The sequence below is a fragment of the Lethenteron reissneri genome, chromosome 5, assembly GCF_015708825.2.
Source record: "Lethenteron reissneri isolate LAM-NWPU_2019-01 chromosome 5, ASM1570882v1, whole genome shotgun sequence".
NCBI lineage: Eukaryota > Metazoa > Chordata > Hyperoartia > Petromyzontiformes > Petromyzontidae > Lethenteron > Lethenteron reissneri.
The window spans coordinates 7,228,202-7,247,795 of NC_083783.1; the positions used below are offsets into that span (position 1 = coordinate 7,228,202).

A 19,594-nucleotide genomic window follows, 5' to 3' on the forward strand; every position below is an offset into this window, starting at 1 on the left:
TAAGTGTTGTACCACTGTGGCAGCATTTGCCTGATTGTTGAATGGAGCTAAAATAGTGCCGAGATGATGGCCCTTGCCCTGCGTGGCCACTCGCGAGCCGATGACCTTGTGTAACCACTCGCCACCAGCAGCAGCAACAGCTGCTACTGCTGCTGCTGCGACACAAACTGCGAAAAAATGTTGCCACGGCCAGAAAATGAAATGCGATGATTAATAATGAAAGGAAACCGTGTGCGGTGTGTTTGACGACGAGCGTTCGAGCAGCCCTTGCGGGGGCCGCATGCACAGAGTTACCTCTTTTTAAGTGGCGGGGGTATATGAAGGTATTTTTTTGGTGCAATTTCACTTGGGTGGATAAATATTTATAATGAATGGAAACCGTATCCACTTGTTTATGTTGCGGTGTTTACATGATGTGAACAGATCCACAGGAGCATACTCCCCACCCCCACAAAACACGCAAGATCGCCTAAAATTTTCCCAACTGCTTTCACGAATATTATTACTTTCTGGGTCTTTCGGTGAAGTCACTTAGATAGAAAAATGAATTGAATTTTAAAAAAATCGTATTCTTTTTCTATCTACGAGACTTTACCGAAAGACCCAAAGAGTATGAATTCCTGCAGTCCCGAAAGCTTTAAGTCAATATTATTACTTTCATTTAAAGTCCTTCATCAGTATAGTGTTGGATTAAAGCCTCCTCCCAAAGCTCTTGGTAATGGGGGTTATTTGAACTTACTTAACCTTCTTCTTGGTTCTTTCGGTAAAGTCACGTAGAAGGGAAATAATAAAAATAAAACTTAATAAAATAATTCTCACGACGTTTCGGCCACAACGCAAGCAGCCGTCCTCAGGTGAAGAACAGGTCTGTCGGGAAGACGCTGTCAGACCTGTTCTTCACCTGAGGACGGCTGCTTGCGTTGTGGCCGAAACGTCGTGAGAATTATTTTATTATGTTTTTAAAAAATTTCCCTTCTACGTGACTTTACCGAAAAAACCAAGAAGATGAATCCCTGCAGTCACGAAAGCTTTAAATCGAAATTTTCTTCACCTTACTGGTCGGTGCGGGTGGGTTGGTGACGGGCAAGGACTCGTTCAGATCTTCTTTTTTCTCGCCACTGACGTTAATAGTAGATGACAATCGAGCTCATTTACGCCGGAATAATTAGCGCAGCGCGCTATCTTCTGTGCCATCGCTCCCCAGACGTCTTAAATTGCAAGGATGTAAATGTGCCGTAACAGTTAATTAACCGAATTTACTTGATGGCAATTTCTGAGCAAAACGCCTTTTTTTTTTAAAGCAAAACTAACAAAGGTAACCAGTCGTCTTTTTGTAGGAGAGTGCTGCAGCTCGGATATCACCCGTGTAGAGGCTGATGTTAGCAATGACCGGGAGTCAAACTCAGACTCCACGGCGTTCATAGTGTAGTGCACGAGCCATGATGCAACCCCACGCCGCCGTACAGAGCGACCCCCCCCGCCTCCCCACGCTGCTCTCAACTTTTTAAATCCTTTATATTAAGTTCACTTGCTTGCTTGCGCGCTTACGACCGTGCAAATCTTTCGGTCGTTTTTTAACCCACTTCCCGTGATCCAATCGAGCTGACATTTTGCACACAGACTCGTTGTGCGTGACAATTTATTTTCGTGAATTGTTTTCCTAAATTTTACACTTTTTAGGAAAAAATCTATTATATTTAATTACCATTTGCTTAATGGTGGCAGGCAATCATCTGACCCATAGGTGGCAGCCATCTCAAGCCAGAGGATGAGAGGACTCTAGCCGCCACGCATATAAAGGATTTATAGTGAAAAACTTAGTTTTTACGGGTTAATTTTTTATCTTCCTTGGCAAAGTGTAGCCACTCGTGCGAGCGCAGAGTCCTGAAGCGACGCATTGGGGTCGGCGCCATTCGCCGCAGTAATTACAAAACCCAACAACACCCCACGCTGCTGCTGCTCGCTCGCTCGCTCGACTCGTGCCAATTGCACTTTGTTGGCGTGAAAATTGGGCACTGCAATTGCGGTCTTATACGCGAATAACTCCGAAACAAAAGTGGCCCTGTTTGTGTTGGTGCCGGTTTTGTGGAACGCTGTAAGTTCCGTCGACACAACGGAAGAAGGCACGTTTTTATTTTTTTTAAGAACTCATTCATCTTTGATGCATTCACTTTTACCCCACCTCGGGCAACCCACACAAACAAAGCGCCTCTGTGTCGATTAACAAGACTTTTGGGCAAGTGCTGTTAGCCAGCACCTATGCACGCGCACGCACGCAACACCAGACAGTGACGCTGGTGCTGTGCTGAAAGTCTCATGGAGTGATAAGGGTGAGCAACGTTTACGCTCGTCTGACATGAATCTCCATCGTGGCTTTTGAAATCGCGCGAGCACGCTGGGAGGCGAACAAGCAGGGCGAGGAAGAATACACCCATCCAGTCATGCTCACAACGGCGGCTTTTGGCTGGCCATCGAACAAAGACGGTCACCACATGGCGCGCTTTCAGATGGGCTTCGACAGCCGTCTGGAATGTTCTTCCTTCCGATATTAGGAAGCCACTGGAACTTTGCACTTGAATCTAGATTAGAACTGCTTTTTGTGTTTTAGCTTGTTGTCCTTCCCCCGAACCTCCGATCAGCACGGTTGGCTACGTACGGCGCGAAAGAAGTTCAACGTATGAGATTCATTGGCCTCGGCGAACGACTCCTCGGCATCCGCAACGCGTGTTCTTCCTGAACGGAAAGGAATTAGAATGAGTGCGTAGCCTGGCGATTCCTCCTCTAGACAGAGCCTGCACTTGAGAGTGGAAAATCACTGCCTCGCTTCCCTTCCCATTCACGTTCTCAAGCCCTGCTTATTTGAAAATATTGTTTTTGATGTAAACGTGGCTGTATTCTGAAGAGAAGCGTGAGAGAAACGAGTTAAACTATAAATCAAATGACAATATAAAAAAAATTAACCTGCCCAACCTGAATCCTCTACGTAATCTATGCAGCGTTCTGCTGATATGAATTTGCCAGAGACGAGAAATATTGATGCGGCTGAAGCTAGGCATGATGCAATGGTCACCTGCGGTGCGTGTGGTTAGTATTTTTCGTCCTTTCTACCAGAACGCTTAGGCAGCTTTATGGTAAACGGCGTTACGGCGCTGGCGATTCTGTCGCAGCTGGATAGAAAGATACCCAACAGAAGCTGGTCCAGGTATGCTTCTGTTCAAAGTGTGCTTGTATCAGAAGTTGACCTTTGCCTTCACCCCGCCAGTGCAATGGAAGCATTTGTTTGTTGCTTGTATCAGGCGTGGTCACGTCCGACCTTCCGCCGTGTTCCTTTAACGTTGCATCCAACAGTGGGGGGGGGGGGGGGGGGGGGGGGGAGCATCACTGGGAAGCATGAGGGATCCCAAAGGCCACGCAGTACAATTTAAATAATGTGGGCTTCTGGGTCACTGCTCTGTTCATTTGAAATAGCTGCATATTGGCTCGCATGGTGAGTCGCCTTGCATATGCCTTGTCACGTAGGGAGAAAATAAAATAAATCACGTTTCGGGTATTTTTTTTGGTGCAGTTTCACTTTGGTGGATAAATATTTATCCACTTGTTTCTTTTGCGGTGTTTATACGATGTGAATAGATGCACAAGAGCATACTCCCCGCCCCCACGAAACACGCAAGATCACCTACATTTTCCTAACTGCTTTCACGAATATTATTACTTTATGGGTCTTTCGGTAAAGTCACGTAGATAGAAAAATGAATTTAAAAATAAAAATTTTCCTTTATTTTTCTACCCACGTGACTTTACCGAAAGAACCAAAGACTATGGATTCCTGCAGTCACGAAAGCCTCAAATCAAGATCAGAATCTTTATTTATCTTTATTCATCCTGGAGAAATCCGATGAGCTATGAAGCTCTTTTTTAAACAAATGTCCAGTCAGGGGGCATGTGATTAAAGTTAAAACAACAAGCAATATATGAAGAAAAAAAAACTATAGGAGTGCAAAGTAAGCAAATTCCAAAAATTAAATACTCATAATTAAACTATTATTTTACCAGGTGAAGCCCACTGAATTAGTCGTTATTTTTCAGAAGCGACCTGGCCACAAATGATAGCTCAACGAAGTGGCTTATCGCGCGGACTTTTTATAGCAGACAAATAACCAAGCCCCCCGGAGCCTGAGATTGTTCGGAAAAGCGGTGGATTTATGTTCAAAAATGCTCGTTATCTCCGCCTCGTCCACTTTTTTCAGTTTTCCGCTGCATTGTGAAAGCCTCTGGTAGGCAATTTTATTCAAAGCAAAGCGTACGAAGTATTTTGTAACGTGGACACGGGAAGAGTTTTTAGAGCGTATTACCTAATGCGTCACGTGCAATCATTTCGACAATACGAAGACTATTATTAAACCAAACGTGTTGGGTGCGTGATGGCACAGTGATTCTTGCTGGGCCTTAGTAACGCACAGCGACCTGAATTTGTATTACTTGTCACAGATTACGTCAGTGGTGCGGAAAATCTGAACTGGTCCTTACCCCCCCTCCCCTCTCTCTCTCACCTCCATTTTCTAATCAACACTGACCCAGCCTGGTGAAGTATGGTCAAACAGCTCCCATATCCGAACAACGTTGGCATCCCTTCATCTAGCAGTGACCGGATTGACAGAGTCCCACGCATTATTACTGTTATACAATTTAAATATATATTTTGTGTTAATTGGTTGTACTTTTTTGCATAACAATGTTTTCCCCTCCAGTATTGTTTGTTTATTTACACTTCAGAGTGTGTTTGCTCTATGTATATAAACCAAGGTCTCAATTGGATTGCTAGACTTCTGGTCTCAATGGGCTCTTGCGTAGTTTAATCTATCCAAACTGCACTTCTCTTGATCATGGAGTTGTGGACCTCTTAAGTGGTACACAATCAGAGCGACTGATAAGCCAACCAGACCTAGAAAGTAACGGACATTACATTTACCTTAGGGGTGAGTGGTGGGACAACGATTAGCGCAATCAGCTGTGATCCCGGTGGCCTGGGTTCAATGATAACTTGTCCTGTGCCTCCTCTAGGGTTGCCTCAGCCTTCACGGAGTAGTACCACTGAGTGCCGGCTCTGGTTTCTAAACATGAGCACTGGTGAGCACTAAGGGGCCGTCCATAAATGACGTCATGCACCTAGTGGGGGGGGGGGGGGTGTCAGACATTTGTGATGATGTGTGACGAGGTGGGGAGAGGGTTTGAGAAATGTGACGTCACATCAAAATGCGCAACTTTAAATAAATATAGAATTGTTATAACGACACTAATTTTGATTAGTTTTCATTATTAACTATTTGATTATTTAAATTGACTAAGGTCACCTTTTAGTTATTCTATGAAGGAGAATTTTGCTTCTCTATGGGAGAATGGAGAAGCATACATTTTGAAAAATGTTTAATGATTGTTGTTAAACATTTTGATTCTAATGATTCTACCAGGGCTTTTCATTCTGTGGCATGAATATATGATTGTTATAATTGTACTCTCCATTTTGCTTCGTTCTGCTACAAAGTTTCAAGTATTTTTTTAATAGTTATAATTACTTTTAATATTTTATAATTATAAGATAATTTAAATATAATATTCTGAACATCTGCAGTTTTAGTTAGACGTTCAATATTTTCAAGTTAATTTTATGCTTAATTTAAGCTTTCCAACGCCTCCTTTTTAATACGTGTTTTATCCTACAACGTCAGAGTACAGCGCCACATTAAATACGCACTACAATAACAATAGTTTAAAAGATTTGAAGCATCATTGGAACCTCTTTTTTTGCATTCCGACGGCAGGTATTGTGGTCAATGCAAACATGACTCCTTGTAAAAAAAGGTGTCAGATTTGTTGCCAGATAAAAGGGTAAAAAAAAATAATTATCAGATTTGAAGCATGTTTTATTTTCAAAATGGAAATATGTTTTTTGGGGGGGAGGGGGGCAGAGCTTTGTTACGTCATATTTGAGGGGGGGGGTCTGAATTTTTGTGACGCCGTGTGATTTATTTTATTTCCTCCCTACGTGACTTTACCGAAAGAACCAAAGAGTAAAGATTCTGATGCAGATCCTGGTTCTGTGTTGTAAACAGGGCAGCAGAGGAAACAAGGCATATGCAGGGCGACTCACCATGCGAGCCAATATGCAGCTATTTCAAATGAACAGAGCAGTGACCCAGAAGCCCACGTTATTTAAATTGTACTGCGTGGCCTTTGGGATCCCTCATGCTTCCCAGTGATGCTCCCCCCCCCCCCCCCCCCCCCCCCCCCACTGTTGAATGCAACGTAAAGGAACACGGCGGGGGGTGGGGTCAAAAATCGTTCAAAATCGCGTGACGTCATTTATGGACGGCCCCCGAGGCAATTTCCAGCCATTGGCTAACATCGGTCGGGAGTGATTATCCGACCTCGGCTCTGGAACCTCCGGTCCTTGATCAATACCCCACTTCTTCTTCCTAGCGTTGTTCCCGCTGTGGCGCAGGATCCGCTTTTCGGCATTGTCTTCTCTATTTGGCTCGGTCCAGGGCATCTTCGGGGGATGCGTTGACCGTCTTCATGTCTTCCTTGATTCGATCCATCATCCGTCGCTTCTTCGGACGTCCGCGTGGACGGCGGCCCTCTGGCCACTGATGACTCTTCACTTCACATCACATGGCCGTACCACCGAAGCCTTGCCCCACTAGCGTGGTGAAATGTGATCAAGTAAACTCCTATGGCCGACGTGGCATCGGCAGGCCGTCATCCAGCAGTAGATTGACAGAGGACTGCAAATTGTTCTTACTGTAAACGTGAGTGCTGCTTATTTTCGTCCCATTAATTCATTTCCACCATTTAATATATCAGCTGAACACGCAAACGCATTAGGCACATTAGGCGCTCTTAATCTGTCTCGCGTTAAATTATGGATCTCATATTTTATTTCTGTATTAATTTAACCCAGTGGTTGTATGACGTAGTGGCTTCGTGTTGTCTCTGTCTTGGTTTGAATTTCCACCACCGAGATCAAACCACCATCGAGTTTACAGCTCACCTGTGAACTTGGGGAGAGCTTGCACTCATGGTAAAACTCTGGATGGCACTTGTATTGTTTTATTCCAGATTTGAAGCTTTCGTGACTGCAAGGATTCAAGTCACGTAGGTAAAAAATTTAAATTTAAATTAATAAAAATAAAACATAAAATATTTTTTTAAATAAAAATAAACATAACATATTTTAATTAATTTTAATTTAAATCTTTTACCTACGTGACTTTACCGAAAAAAACTAAGAGTATGTATTGTTTTAGTTGCCTAAAAAAATATGAGAGCGAATCTTCCCTCGTATCACATGGTTATTGTATAGTGTGGGTCTGTGCTTGTTTATGAGAGTCTTTGGGTCTCTATGCAAGTCTATTGATCTCTGTGTATGTATGCTGAACCTCTTTTGCGCTGTACGTAGTCAACCGTGCTAATCGAAGGTACTGGGGAAGGACAACAAACAATGGGACAAAAAAAGTATGTGGGTCTATGAGTCTCTATGTGAGTCTTAAGTGGGTCTGCGGGTCTTCATGAGTCTATAGCTTACTGTGTGTGCCTATAATTCTCTACATGAGTCTGGGTCTCAGTGTTAGTCTATGAGTCTCCATACGAATTGATGTAAGTCTATGGATCGCTACGTGAGGATATAGGTCTCTATGTTAATCTATGGGTCTCTGTGTGAGGCCTTCATGTCACTGTGCGAGTCTCATCCATAACTGGGGAGTTGAGCAGTCGGCTAATTGTAACTGCCATCACTCACATCACCAATCGTCGCTCAATGCACACTTCAGCAGGAGGGGGCAAACATTATCTGGCGACCCCCCAGATGCAATCTCATTACTTTCCAATCTCAATATATACAGTTCTAAACTCGGTCTGTGGCTTTTCAAATTCCATGCGAAAGCAAATGACTAACCAAAAGGCACATTGCATGAAATATTAGTCCTTATGCATGCCAGCGTAATATTCAAATGACTTGGAACCAAATGGTCCAAATCAGTGTTAGTGGTTCGTGAATGTAAATATTGGAATGTGAGAAGCTATCCAAGCTACAGCGGCATGGGCCAAACCCGACCCACTAGCTCAATTAATCTGGTCCCAGGTGGCACTCCGAATTAACATTAATATGGCGACCGGAGCTGTGAAATTAAACAAAGTGAATGATCTGACGTGAGCTTGTGAAGTATGATGCGGTGAAATAATTAAGCGAACAGTCTTGGTCAGTATTTTGGGTCTGTTAGGCACTTGACGCAGGGGCTGGTAACGTCTGGGGGTTGTGGGCTTGGTGTGTGAAGACTGCAGTAGCAAATAGGAGAGAGGCCCTTTAATCCTGTATTTAGTTTAACGCTCATTTCATCGGCTGATAACACCTTGCTATATAAAGGACCGCAGAGCTTGGGAAATTGCTGGCTGTGTCTCCACCGTGTGGCTGCTTCCTTTCCCACTTGTCTGCGGTTATTCGTACCTTTTAATTCGTCCTCGAGTAAAGTGAGCAAATGTTGTGCGACCGTCTTACAATGGAAATCATATATATTTTTTATATGAGTATTTTCACAATTCTTTGATTCTTTCGGTAAAGTCACATAGGTGAAAATATTAATTTTTTAATTAAAATAACTAAATAAAATAACGACGTTTCGGAGGCAACACAAGCTTTAATCATTTTTATTTTCACCTACGTGACTTTACCGAAAGAACCAAAGAGTATATAAATCCTTGCAGTCACGAAAACTTCAAATCTAGAATTATTTTCACAATTGTTTGGATGTACAATTTTGGAAACTCTAGAGTATGGGGGGGGCGATCATTAGTGTAATTGTTGTGTGGGGTTTCACTCGGGTTTAGTCAACCTATGAGGACTGATGGAGATCATCTATTTACCTTTGCTGATAAGGGAGAAATGGTCGTAAAATATTGCGGTGTCTGACATACTCGCGTGAACTGATGCTTTCAACCACGTTCTAATTATTTGTTAAAATATCCATAATTTAGTTTGTTTTAGTTCGATCGTGTAAATATGAATGTGTCGTTAAACCCGCCACCACCCGACACAGCCAATTAGTAAGGTTCGTCACGTAAACAGAACATGCCAATTCGTTACTATTACAACACGCCGGTGTGTTGGAGAGCAAACCCACAACATTTACAATCTGAGTACGACGTTTAGCTAGCAATTAGAACTAGCTTCATCAGGCGACAGCCAGATTTGTGGAGAAATCCTGTTTCGTTCCTTTTAAAATATAGAGGAATAGATGTGATGGCGTGACTTGTGAAGCCCTTCACGTGCAAAGGTGGGTGGGGGGGGATTAATGAATGCATATCAATTACAATGGGTATCCATTGCCAGTTGAGTTGACCAAGTCCGTTAACAAGTAAACCCGTAAAAACAAAGTTTTTCACTCTAAATCCTTTATATGCGTGGCGGCTAGAGTCCTCTCGTCCTCTGGCTTCAGATGGCTGCCACCTATGGGTCAGATGATTGTCTGCCAGTATTAAGCAATTGGTAATTAAATATTTAATTTGTTTTCCCTAAACAGTGTAAAATTTTAGGAATTTTTTTTCACGAACATTAATTGTCACGCACAACGAGTCTGTGTGGAAAATGTCAGCTCGATTGGATCACGGGAAGTGGGTTAAAAAACGAGCGAAAGATTTGCACGGTCCTAAGCAAGCAAGCACGCAAGCAAGCACGCAAGCAAGCAAGCAAACTTAATATAAAGGATTTAAAAATAACCTATACTATGGATGATATTGGTCGCAAAAGCCTACGTATTCAATTATGAAAATGTATTCTCAATTTGCTTTATCATTGCACTGGTATCCAAATAGCCACTAGTTGATCCATCTGCTGCCTTATTACTTCTTTTGTATGGCATTTGAAAAGCCACAGGCCAACTTTAGAATGGTGTGTGTTGACATTGGAAATCCATTTGAGTGCACCTGGGGCATAAGTGCTGTACCCACGTGCTTTTCAATTACATTCCTCCCATCTCTCTCATATATTAGGATTACATCTCATGCTTATATCCATCAAACTGAATACATCTCTATATCTTTCTCAACACATCCCTTCCCGTGTCCGACTCCTGAATGGCGCATCTCATGTCTTCGGCGCAACTCTTCGAATCCATTTCTCTCCCATCGGTCGATGATTTAATGCGTTGCTGTCTCCGTAGCCCGTGGCCGTCTACGCGGACCCTTGATGAGAAACATTTCAGACACCACCGCCGCCTGCCCCCCCTCCCACCCCCGTTCTTCCAAAAGTAGTCGCCTTGCCGCGGCAGAAATCATCGGGCTTTCTTCCATCGCCCGTGCGCAGAAAGTTTTCGTGACCAACGCACTCGAGGGCGCGATGACGGCCCAGCGGGGAAATTCGGCGCGCTTGTAACTCGCGTTGCCAGCTCCTGCCTGGCGCGAAATCTCTCGACGCTTCTCGGCTCGGAGCTTACGACCGCCTTCGCCCAACGCGCGCCGAACATGCGCGCGCTCACCAAAGTCAAAGTGGCAATGAGTGGAATGTGCCTTCTCTGATCCCAGGAAGAGTAAATAAGGGGGGGTGGTGGCCTTTAATCCGATATATTTTCTCTAAATGTGTGCATTTCAACGATTGTTGGATGTACATTTCAGATACACACACACAATGTGGTTCACAGTGGTGCAATAATGATCTAAACATTATTATAATACCATATGGCCATATGAAGTGTAAGGATGGTTTAAAAATAGTTGAAGTACCCTAACTTTCCATTTAAAGCTTTCGTGACTGCAGGGATTCATCTTCTTGGTTCTTTCGGTAAAGTCAAGTAGAATGGAAATAAAAACATAATAAAAATAAAACATTATAAAATAATATTTTCATTATTTTATTATTTCCATTCTATGTGACTTTACCGAAAGAACCAAGAAGATAGCCTAACTTTGTGGAATGCCCACGTGGATTAATGCCCTCACGCCATCACTGTTCCTCATCACCCATCTCACCGTTCCATATGTGGCCCTCCTCCATATGTCCGGACGTGCTGGACATTTGTGGAAAAAGAGCTCCATAGCTCATCGGATTTCTCCGGGATAAAGATTTCAGATTTGTAAGCTGCCCATTCCATCACCCTTTCTCATCTTTCGGCCATTGTCGTCCCATCGAGCGACATGTCCTGCCCCTTCCCATTCTCCTTCTCTTATTCACTCTATCACGGCGGCTTTGTGATTCGCTCCTGTGCCTATCCTGAAGGATTCTCTCTGCCAAATTGCTTGCAACCAAAAAATATGCAACGCAAGTAGCCGACAGATTGACTCCACCTTTGCAAAGGTCCACGCACAATCGCTGTCCCTCGTTGTGCATCTTTCATGCGTGCGGGGGAGGCTCGCGTAAAGTGCGCGGGAGATCTTTTGGCACAACCTGTCCCGGACGCGGCTTAGGCTTGCCCTTTACTGCGCGAGATCGGCACGGGATGGCTCACGTTGGCGGCATGGCAGATGTAATGTCCCCTACCTCCCCCCGACCCCCACGTCTAAGGGACGGGCCTCTTGTGAATAATGCGCAGTGCCGTGTAGCTTTGGGGGTGTGCGGGGGGAGTTGTCACGCGGCGACCTCCAGCGGACGGCGTCGTCGTTTTGATTGAAAGCTTTCGTGACTGCAGGGATTCATCTTCTTGGTTCTTTCGGTAAAGTCACATAATAAAATAATAACAGGGCTGTTGGACAGCCCTGTTCTTCATCTGAGGACGGCTGCTTGCGTTGTGGCCGAAACGTCGTGAGAATTATTTTATTATGTTTTATTTTTTTATTATTATTTTTATTATTTTATTACTTCCCTTCTACGTGACTTTACCGAAAGAACCAAGAAGAGGCGTCGTCGCTGTGTCGCCGTATCGCTCAGACGGTGCCTGCCGAGGGCTCTCGGTTTTTATTTGGTGTTTTAAAATCAAATATTTTAACGACCGCCTGGTGTTGTATATGTTTTATAATTAGGAACTGTCAATGTGATTCCAAGCGGAAACTTTCTTCAAATGTGTGATGGTAGGGAGCAGAAACACGTCAATACTTGTTTAATACCAAGAGGGTAGGAGCGGTGGTAATGATGCGATACTCTGTTCCCATTGGGGAAGTCCTCTGTAGTGAACTCCCCTTAATTCCCCCTTTCAGCTCGTAATGTCTGAAACTTACTAATGTGTAAACAAGTGAAGGTGCAGCCCTGCAATTGCTTCCTAATGACACTGCTGGTGGAAGGTTCTCTGCTCGACGAAGCTCCAACGAGCCCCACAATGGAGTGAACTGTGGCCTGACCTTCAACGCTGGCCAGACGTCCCTAGAGGAGGTGGGAAAACCAACACCTTACCCCAACCATACACGGCATGGAGGCGGATAGATGTAAAACAATGCTCGCTCATTCTTTCGACTGCCGCCGCTGGGAGATCAAATCAAACCGGTGCCCGCTGGAGTGCACCTTCAGTGCGGCTAACCATTTTAACACTTGGGCATCCGTGTGTGTGTGTAGTGTAGCGGTTAGCGCGCTGCGCTACGAACCTTGCGACCCGAGTTCGATTCCCGCTCACGGCCAACACCAGTGACGATTATCTGAACCGGTTCTGGGCCTCCCCTAGGTCGACTCGGCCTCAAATTAGTACCTGGTGCGGTGAGTAAACATCGCCACTAGGGAAACAAAGGCGGCCGAGTGTGGTGCGATGCTGGCCTTCGTAGATGCTCGCTAACAGCACTTGCCCCAACAGTCTCGTCAGGCTATTCGGGGGATCTTTGTCTTTTGTATGTAACACTGAGGATATATTAAAGCCGTATTTTTCAAAGGAACGTATGCAAAACGAGCGTCGGCAAGGGACCATTTTTAAGATGAGTGGGGTAGGAAGCGGTTGGTAAATTCGGTTGCGAGTTATTTTTCTTCCCCCCCCCCCCCCCCCGGAGCCGTTGACCCCGCAGTGCAACGCGATTTTTAAATCTTTTATATTAAGTTCACTTGCGTGCTTGCTTGCTTGCGACCGTGCAAATCTTTCGGTCGTTTTTTAACCCACTTTCCGTGATCCAATCGAGCTGACATTTTGCACACAGACTCGTTGTGCGTGACAATTAATTTTCGTGAATTTTTTTTACCAATATCTTACACTGTTTAGGGAAACAAAATTAAATATTTAATTACCAATTGCTTAATGGTGGCAGACAATCATCTGACCCATAGGTGGCAGCCATCTCAAGCCAGAGGACGAGAGGACTCTAGGCGCCCCGATGCCACGCATATAAAGGATTTATAGTGAAAAACTTTGTTTTTACGGGTTTACTTGTTCTTCACCCCCCCCCCCCCCGGAGCCGTTGACCCCGCAGTGCAACGCGATTTTTTTTTATTATTTTGCGGCAGTTAATTTCGGCAGGCGAAAGACGCCCCGAGTAAAACAATCAAAACATCCGCACCATCACAGGACGTTCTGAAGCTGTCAGGATAATAATTATGAATAAATCGAAGGCGATTGCAAGCACAGGGGCTGGAGAGGGAGTCGAAGAGAGAAACGTAAATGGTTAAACATTTTCTCTTAAATTCCAGCTCCATTTGTTCACAAATTAGAAGACTGTTCTGGCATGCCAACAGGGGGTGATGCCTATGGGTAGCCAATCTCGCCACCTGAAAATCACAGGGTGAAATTCAAACAGTCTGGCACAGAACTAATATTTGGAGCAAAAATCAGCGGGGAAAATGAATCGTTTTTGATTCATAAACCCAGAGGGCAAACGAAGTAAACTTTGCACACAGACTTTACAGAGCAACATTCGCCACGAAGCAGCGATGAAGTCACCACAGCACTTGCACCAGGCTAGGTGCATTTTGAGGCCACGTGATGTATCTTGAAGGTGGCTCTCACTGGCAGGAGGTGACGGGACAGGCGTGTACAGTGCACGAGAGTCGAGACACATTCGGAGGTTAGTCGTGAAGCCAACGGAGGCAATATATCTTAAAGCCCTTGTGTAGTTTTACCAGGCGGCTCTCCTACCATGTGTGCAATCACAAGCTGCAAGTTTATGGGCACTTGTTCACAGGTGGCAGTGACCAACCAAATGGCAGTACTTTGAAGTGTAAGTGTCAAGTCACGTAGAAGGGAAATAATAAAATAATAAAAATAAAACATAATAACATTCTCACGACGTTTCGGCCACAACGCAAGCAGCCGTCCTCAGGTGAAGAACAGGGCTGTCCAACAGCCCTGTTATTATTTTATTATGTTTTATTTGTATTGTTTTATTATTTCCCTTCTACGTGACTTTACTGAAAGAACCAAGAATATGAATCCCTGAAGTCACGAAAGCTTTAAATCGAAATGCAAGTGTCAAGTTTATTTTTGTTTCACCAGGTGGTGTATGAACTCAAGAGCCCATGATGAGTCTCATTTGCACGAGTGACCTGGGTCACCAAAATAACAAATGATAAAAAAAGTTATGCCTAATGAAGCAAATAGAAGAACAATCATAGCAAAGAGAATAAAAAAAATACTGCACTGCAGAAAAATGCATTTTGCGTATTGTAAAGTTGGCTCCGACAAAACTTTTAAACCATCTATCTTTCCCACCTGATGATGTTTGCTTGTGTTGCAATCGAAACGTCGTGATTTGTTTTATTTTAATTTATGTCTAACTACGTGACTTTACCGAAAGAACCAAAGAGCATCTATCGTACAATGAAGATGCATAGACATGAAAATATTTCTGATGAATATTTGCACGTAATATATTAACATGTGAATGGATAACGACTATGTCATTTACAATTGCGAGTGACTTTAACATTCCATATTATGGTAATTTTTTTGACGGGCAGATAGGAATACCATCTGTGTAGTCCAACGATTTCATGTTTATATATGTAATGCCGCTCGGGCAACATCTGTCTTCATTTATTAGGGCACGTCACACTGATAACGTGCTCTCATATCCTACAGTACTTAGCTATGACTAGCAATACAGTACTTGGGCTAGAACAGGGGTCGGCAACCAAAATAACAAGAAGAGCCATTTCTTTCCAATTCGGTACAAAATTCAGTATTTCAAGAGCCGCAATGCATCTGAGTACATACGTACTCATCGTCAAGAAGCAGCCCGTAAAGAGCCGCATGCGGCTCCGGAGCCGTAGGTTGCCGACCCCTGGGCTAGAATAACAACAGATATTTGAGCTAGGACAGCACCCAAGCAACGACCGCACGGAGAGACGGTGGCAGCTTAGAGACGGTCCATCCCAATACCCAGGGCAGCCTCGAGCTCTCTCAGCCTCCGCCTTATATTCCCCGCGGCGTGGCCTCGCCCCGCCGCCAGACACGCCTTCTTTTCCAGAACCGTCTTTTTTTTTACGATCAGTGGAAACAAGAAGATGCTCGGTGTATTCGGCACTTTGCTTCGTTCATCATTTCGTCATTTTTTTTAATAAAAATTTTTTAAAACTTGGCTTTATGTAACCCCCCCCCCCCCCTCTAGCTCACTCTCTCGCTCACTCTCTCGCTCTCACCCAATCCCGAACATCCACCCATGGCTTCCTCCTGCAATTATCCCTCGCGACCACCTGGCCACGCACTGTCGCTATCCCCTCGTTATCTCCACCCACGCACCGTCTCTCTCTCTCTCTTTCAGCACTGTCCCTACATATGTAAGCTTCCAAAATACTTTATTCTAGAGGATTGTGATGGGACTGTCAACTACGAATATTCACACTTTCAGGTGAAGCCCATTGGCGACAGGCCATCCACAAACACGCTGTTTCTCACCTTCATCCCTGCAGGTTTTTTTGGTAAAGTCACGTAGGTAAAAAATTTAAATTAATAAAAGTAAAATAAAATAAAAATAAAAATCACGACGTTTCGGAGGCAACACAAGCTTCCGTCTTCAGGTGGAACCATCACAGCCCGACAGCTGTATCAAGTAAATGAGAGATCACAAGAGATACCACTCCGTATATATAACCTAAGAATACGGTTTTGACATCCAGTGTCCTCATCAGCAGCCAGGCTTGCATGAACCAGTGCTGGTGAACTGCCCAATGTTTATAGGTGAGAACTCTTTCTGTATTAAATGGGTCCTAGTTCAACGCATAGTGTAGGATGCAAAGTACAAATTCACCTTATGGCGGTACCCCGGGGTACCATAGTACCCCGGCTCTCGCATGATGTCCGTGATGCAGTCATTTTTAGTTTGTTGATGGTCGGTGATGCGGCACTCATCTCGACGAGCTGTACACGATGTACCGCTATGGTGCGTACGAGCGTTCAGGGTCTCAGCGCAATCGTCCTCGCTGCGTTTCCACATCGCGGAGTAGCGCTGAATTCGGATTGATTGGTAACTCAGTCGCGGAGTTAAGTGCACCCCTGGAAAAAATATTGTCCCAGAAATAAAATATGTAATTGCCTCGGCCATTTTATATTATTTGGTACCTCGGAGTACCGCCATAAGGATCAAATATTGTGGAGAATATTCATTTTAAAAAATAAACAATGCATCCTTCCCATATTTGTCTCCAAATATGACATAAATATTTTTTTCCACTATTCAGTTGCACGGCCTTGTTGGCAGTATATCTTGTCATCGGTATTAGTTCAATACAAGCAATTTCTGGACCGGTTTGCAGTCAGTCGATCTTGGGCTTGCTTAAACAGTGAGAGCATGCTGTGTTTTCTGTCCCCCAGTAGTAGTGCGTTGGAGCATAGCCATTGGACCTGTATGCTTAATTGGGCTAATGTTGATCTCCAAATAAGTTGTTGTGTTCCTGGATATTTGCCAAAATTATCTGTCGCATCCAGAATTTCTTGGGTGCAAAATGTTCACAATTAGTGGGAAAAAAACATTGCAAGTGTTTTGTTCATTAAAATTTTTAACACTAAAAAAACACCCATCGAGATAGAATTAATCATGGATATTCTGTTGCCTGTGTATCATAGCGGTGTTTACGTCCATTTTATTTCGTTGCTTATTGTCCCGATGCCTCCCATTTCAACTGCAATTTGCGTATGCCACTTGAGTATTTTAACTAAATTTCGATGTAAAGCTTTCGTGACTGCAGGGATTCATCTTCTTGGTTCTTTCGGTAAAGTCACGTAGAATGGAAATAATAAAATAATAAAAATAGAACATAATAAAATAATTCTCACGACGTTTCGGCCACAACGCAAGCAGCCGTCTTCTCGACAGACCTGTTCTCCACCTGAGGACGGCTGCTTGCGTTGTGGCCGAAACGTCGTGAGAATGATTTTATTATGTTTTATTTTTATTATTTTATTACTTCCATTCTACGTGACTTTACCGAAAGAACCAAAAAGATATTTTTTAACTAAGTTGCAGTTTGCTTTCCCACGCTTTCTATGGTGCTAAACACAAAGGCACTTGCGTATTATTATACGTGCACGTTAATTAAAATATTCCATTAATCGTAAGCTCAGAATTAACGGTCAAGAAAATTCGCGGGTCACGTTAATTTATAGCCGAAAATATTACGCAATTGGACTGCGAAATAGGGTCTAGCCTGTTGGGTGAACACATTAAATTGGCTGTGATGCATACGCTGCTCTTCTATTCCGAGCGGAACAGATGACTCCGTTTTGGTAATTTGCTGTCACGCACGGCCCCTTTGGCTCACTCGCGAGCAGGCACGCGTGTCCTGTCCATGCCGAATCCTCGCCATCGCAAACCATCACCCGTCCCGCTGTACCTCGCCTGCTTCCCCTGCACACATCACCCACCCATCACTGCCTTCGCCTCATCGCGGTGCACTGCTCCCTGGTTTACGGTCGTCATCCGACCGACAACACGGGGAAGAACAGCGGTGGTGTAGGAGAGGCGGATTTGGAGGATGGAGAAATGAGCAGTGGCGCTGGTGGGATGGGGGGGGAGAGATGAGTGGGGGGGAGGAATGTATAGATGGGCGAGGTGTGACCAATCACAATCAGCCCCCCTCCAGTGCCTCGCGGAGGCACGGAGCAGGGTGGAGATAGCCAAGCAAGAAGAGAGCCACAGTGGCGAACGGTGCAGCTCCTTAGTGACGCTAAATTGGAGGCTCGCGAGAGGAAGATAGAGCCCCCCACCCCCGCCCCCTCTTCATCTCTCCGCGCCTCCTTCTCCCTCCCTCCCCTCCCTCCCCTCCTCCCCCAGCAAGCCAGCGTTGGGCGGCTTCAGCAGCAGATGAATTCTGCTGCGCTCTGCTGTGCTGTTCATTTCTTTGCGCTTTAATTTGCGCGTGGCCGCGTTGGGTACACGCGCACGCGCGCGCGCCTGTGTCCACACGCGTGTCGGGGGCGAGTGAGTTCTGCGCGGAAGAAAAATTGCGCGTGCTAAGGGAGTGAATTCGAGTCGTCCTGCGGTCCCCGCGTGTCTGTTGCGTGCTTTCGTGTCGTCAAAAAAAAGAGTCGGCGGTCGAGGATGGGGGGTAGCGTGTTGTCGTGAAGGACGGTCGGCGGAGCTTTGCGCGTGCGTGTGTGTGGTCATCGTCGTTGTTTGCGTGTTGGTTATTGTCTTGCGGGTCGGGTGGGGGGGCTGCAGTAGTAGGGGGGGGGGGGGTGGGTTGGGGAAAGAGGGATGGCGGTAGCCCGGGCGTCCTTTCGAAAGCTGGCGCGATCCCTGCGCAGGTTGCGTCGTCTGGCGTGCTCCGCGTCTCCACGCTACCACAAACTCCGCAAGGTGAGAGCCCGCGCTTCTCCGCGCCACGCTCGCCGCTCGGCTCGTTCGCGATCACTCGCACCTCCACGCCGATTCCATCGCGTCCTCCGAGCTCCTCTGTAGCCTCCGCCTGCGCTCGCTGCTGAAGCTTTTGTAAACGTGTGAGATTTTTTTTTTTGCCCGGACAAAAACCAAAAAGATGGGTTTCTCTTTTTGCTGTTAAGTGCTCAACGGGGCCAGGTGTCAAATCCCCGGCCGCAAGCTCGGATGACGACGCGTGCAAGTCCTCTATCTTGGTTTAAATAAATAAAAACAAGAGCCGCGCTTTGTTGCGAATTTGACTCGATTCTCCGTGCGCGTGCTCATGCATGTTAGCATGCCTTGCTTGACCCTTCGATATGCTCGCGATGATGCATGCGGTTGAGTCCAGTGAGGCGGAGGCGACGTTGATGGATCATCTATAAGATGCAGTACATCAAGTAGGGCTGCTTGTCCGATGTACAGTTTGAGTTCTCTCTCAATTGGTATGCGCGCCTCTCCTCGGTGCACTCTGGTTCTCTCCCCACGTGCAAAATAAAAAGTGGACAAATACTCTTGAGAAGTAGAATTATATCTGTATTTTAGAACAGTTTGTGGTCAGATTTGTAACATCAATGTCATGGTGATTTTTATTTGATCTTGCTTTTAATGTAGCACGTAATACCATTGCCCCTTTTCAATTCCCTATTGTGCAGGATACAATGCGATTGGTTAATCGTGACAGTAAATACAACAGTGTGTGTGTGTGCTCGTCTGTCCACTGGCAGATTGTACCATTCATTTACAGCTAATATTTTTCGTTTAGTCAGTGATGCACGTTTTATTTCTACACCTGGCCTGCGTTAACGATTGCTGAACAAGCACACCCAACTTTCAGCATTTGCACGAAGCT

At 45.0% G+C, this 19,594-nt stretch overlaps 1 protein-coding gene across 7 annotated transcripts in view; it reads left to right on the forward strand.

Annotated features, from left to right (window-relative positions):
* LOC133351870 (dystrophin-like) overlaps positions 1-19,594 on the forward strand; it is a 325,976-nt gene that overhangs the window by 121,319 nt on the left and 185,063 nt on the right. Inside the window, exon 1 of one of the 7 annotated variants that reach the window (XM_061567501.1) lies at positions 18,531-18,684. The exons of the other annotated variants lie outside the window; for them this stretch is intronic. Coding sequence (XP_061423485.1) covers positions 18,583-18,684 — 102 coding nt within the window. The 5' untranslated portion in view covers positions 18,531-18,582. Of the gene's footprint in view, positions 1-18,530; positions 18,685-19,594 lie in introns of those variants that run through there. 7 annotated transcript variants of the gene reach the window in all.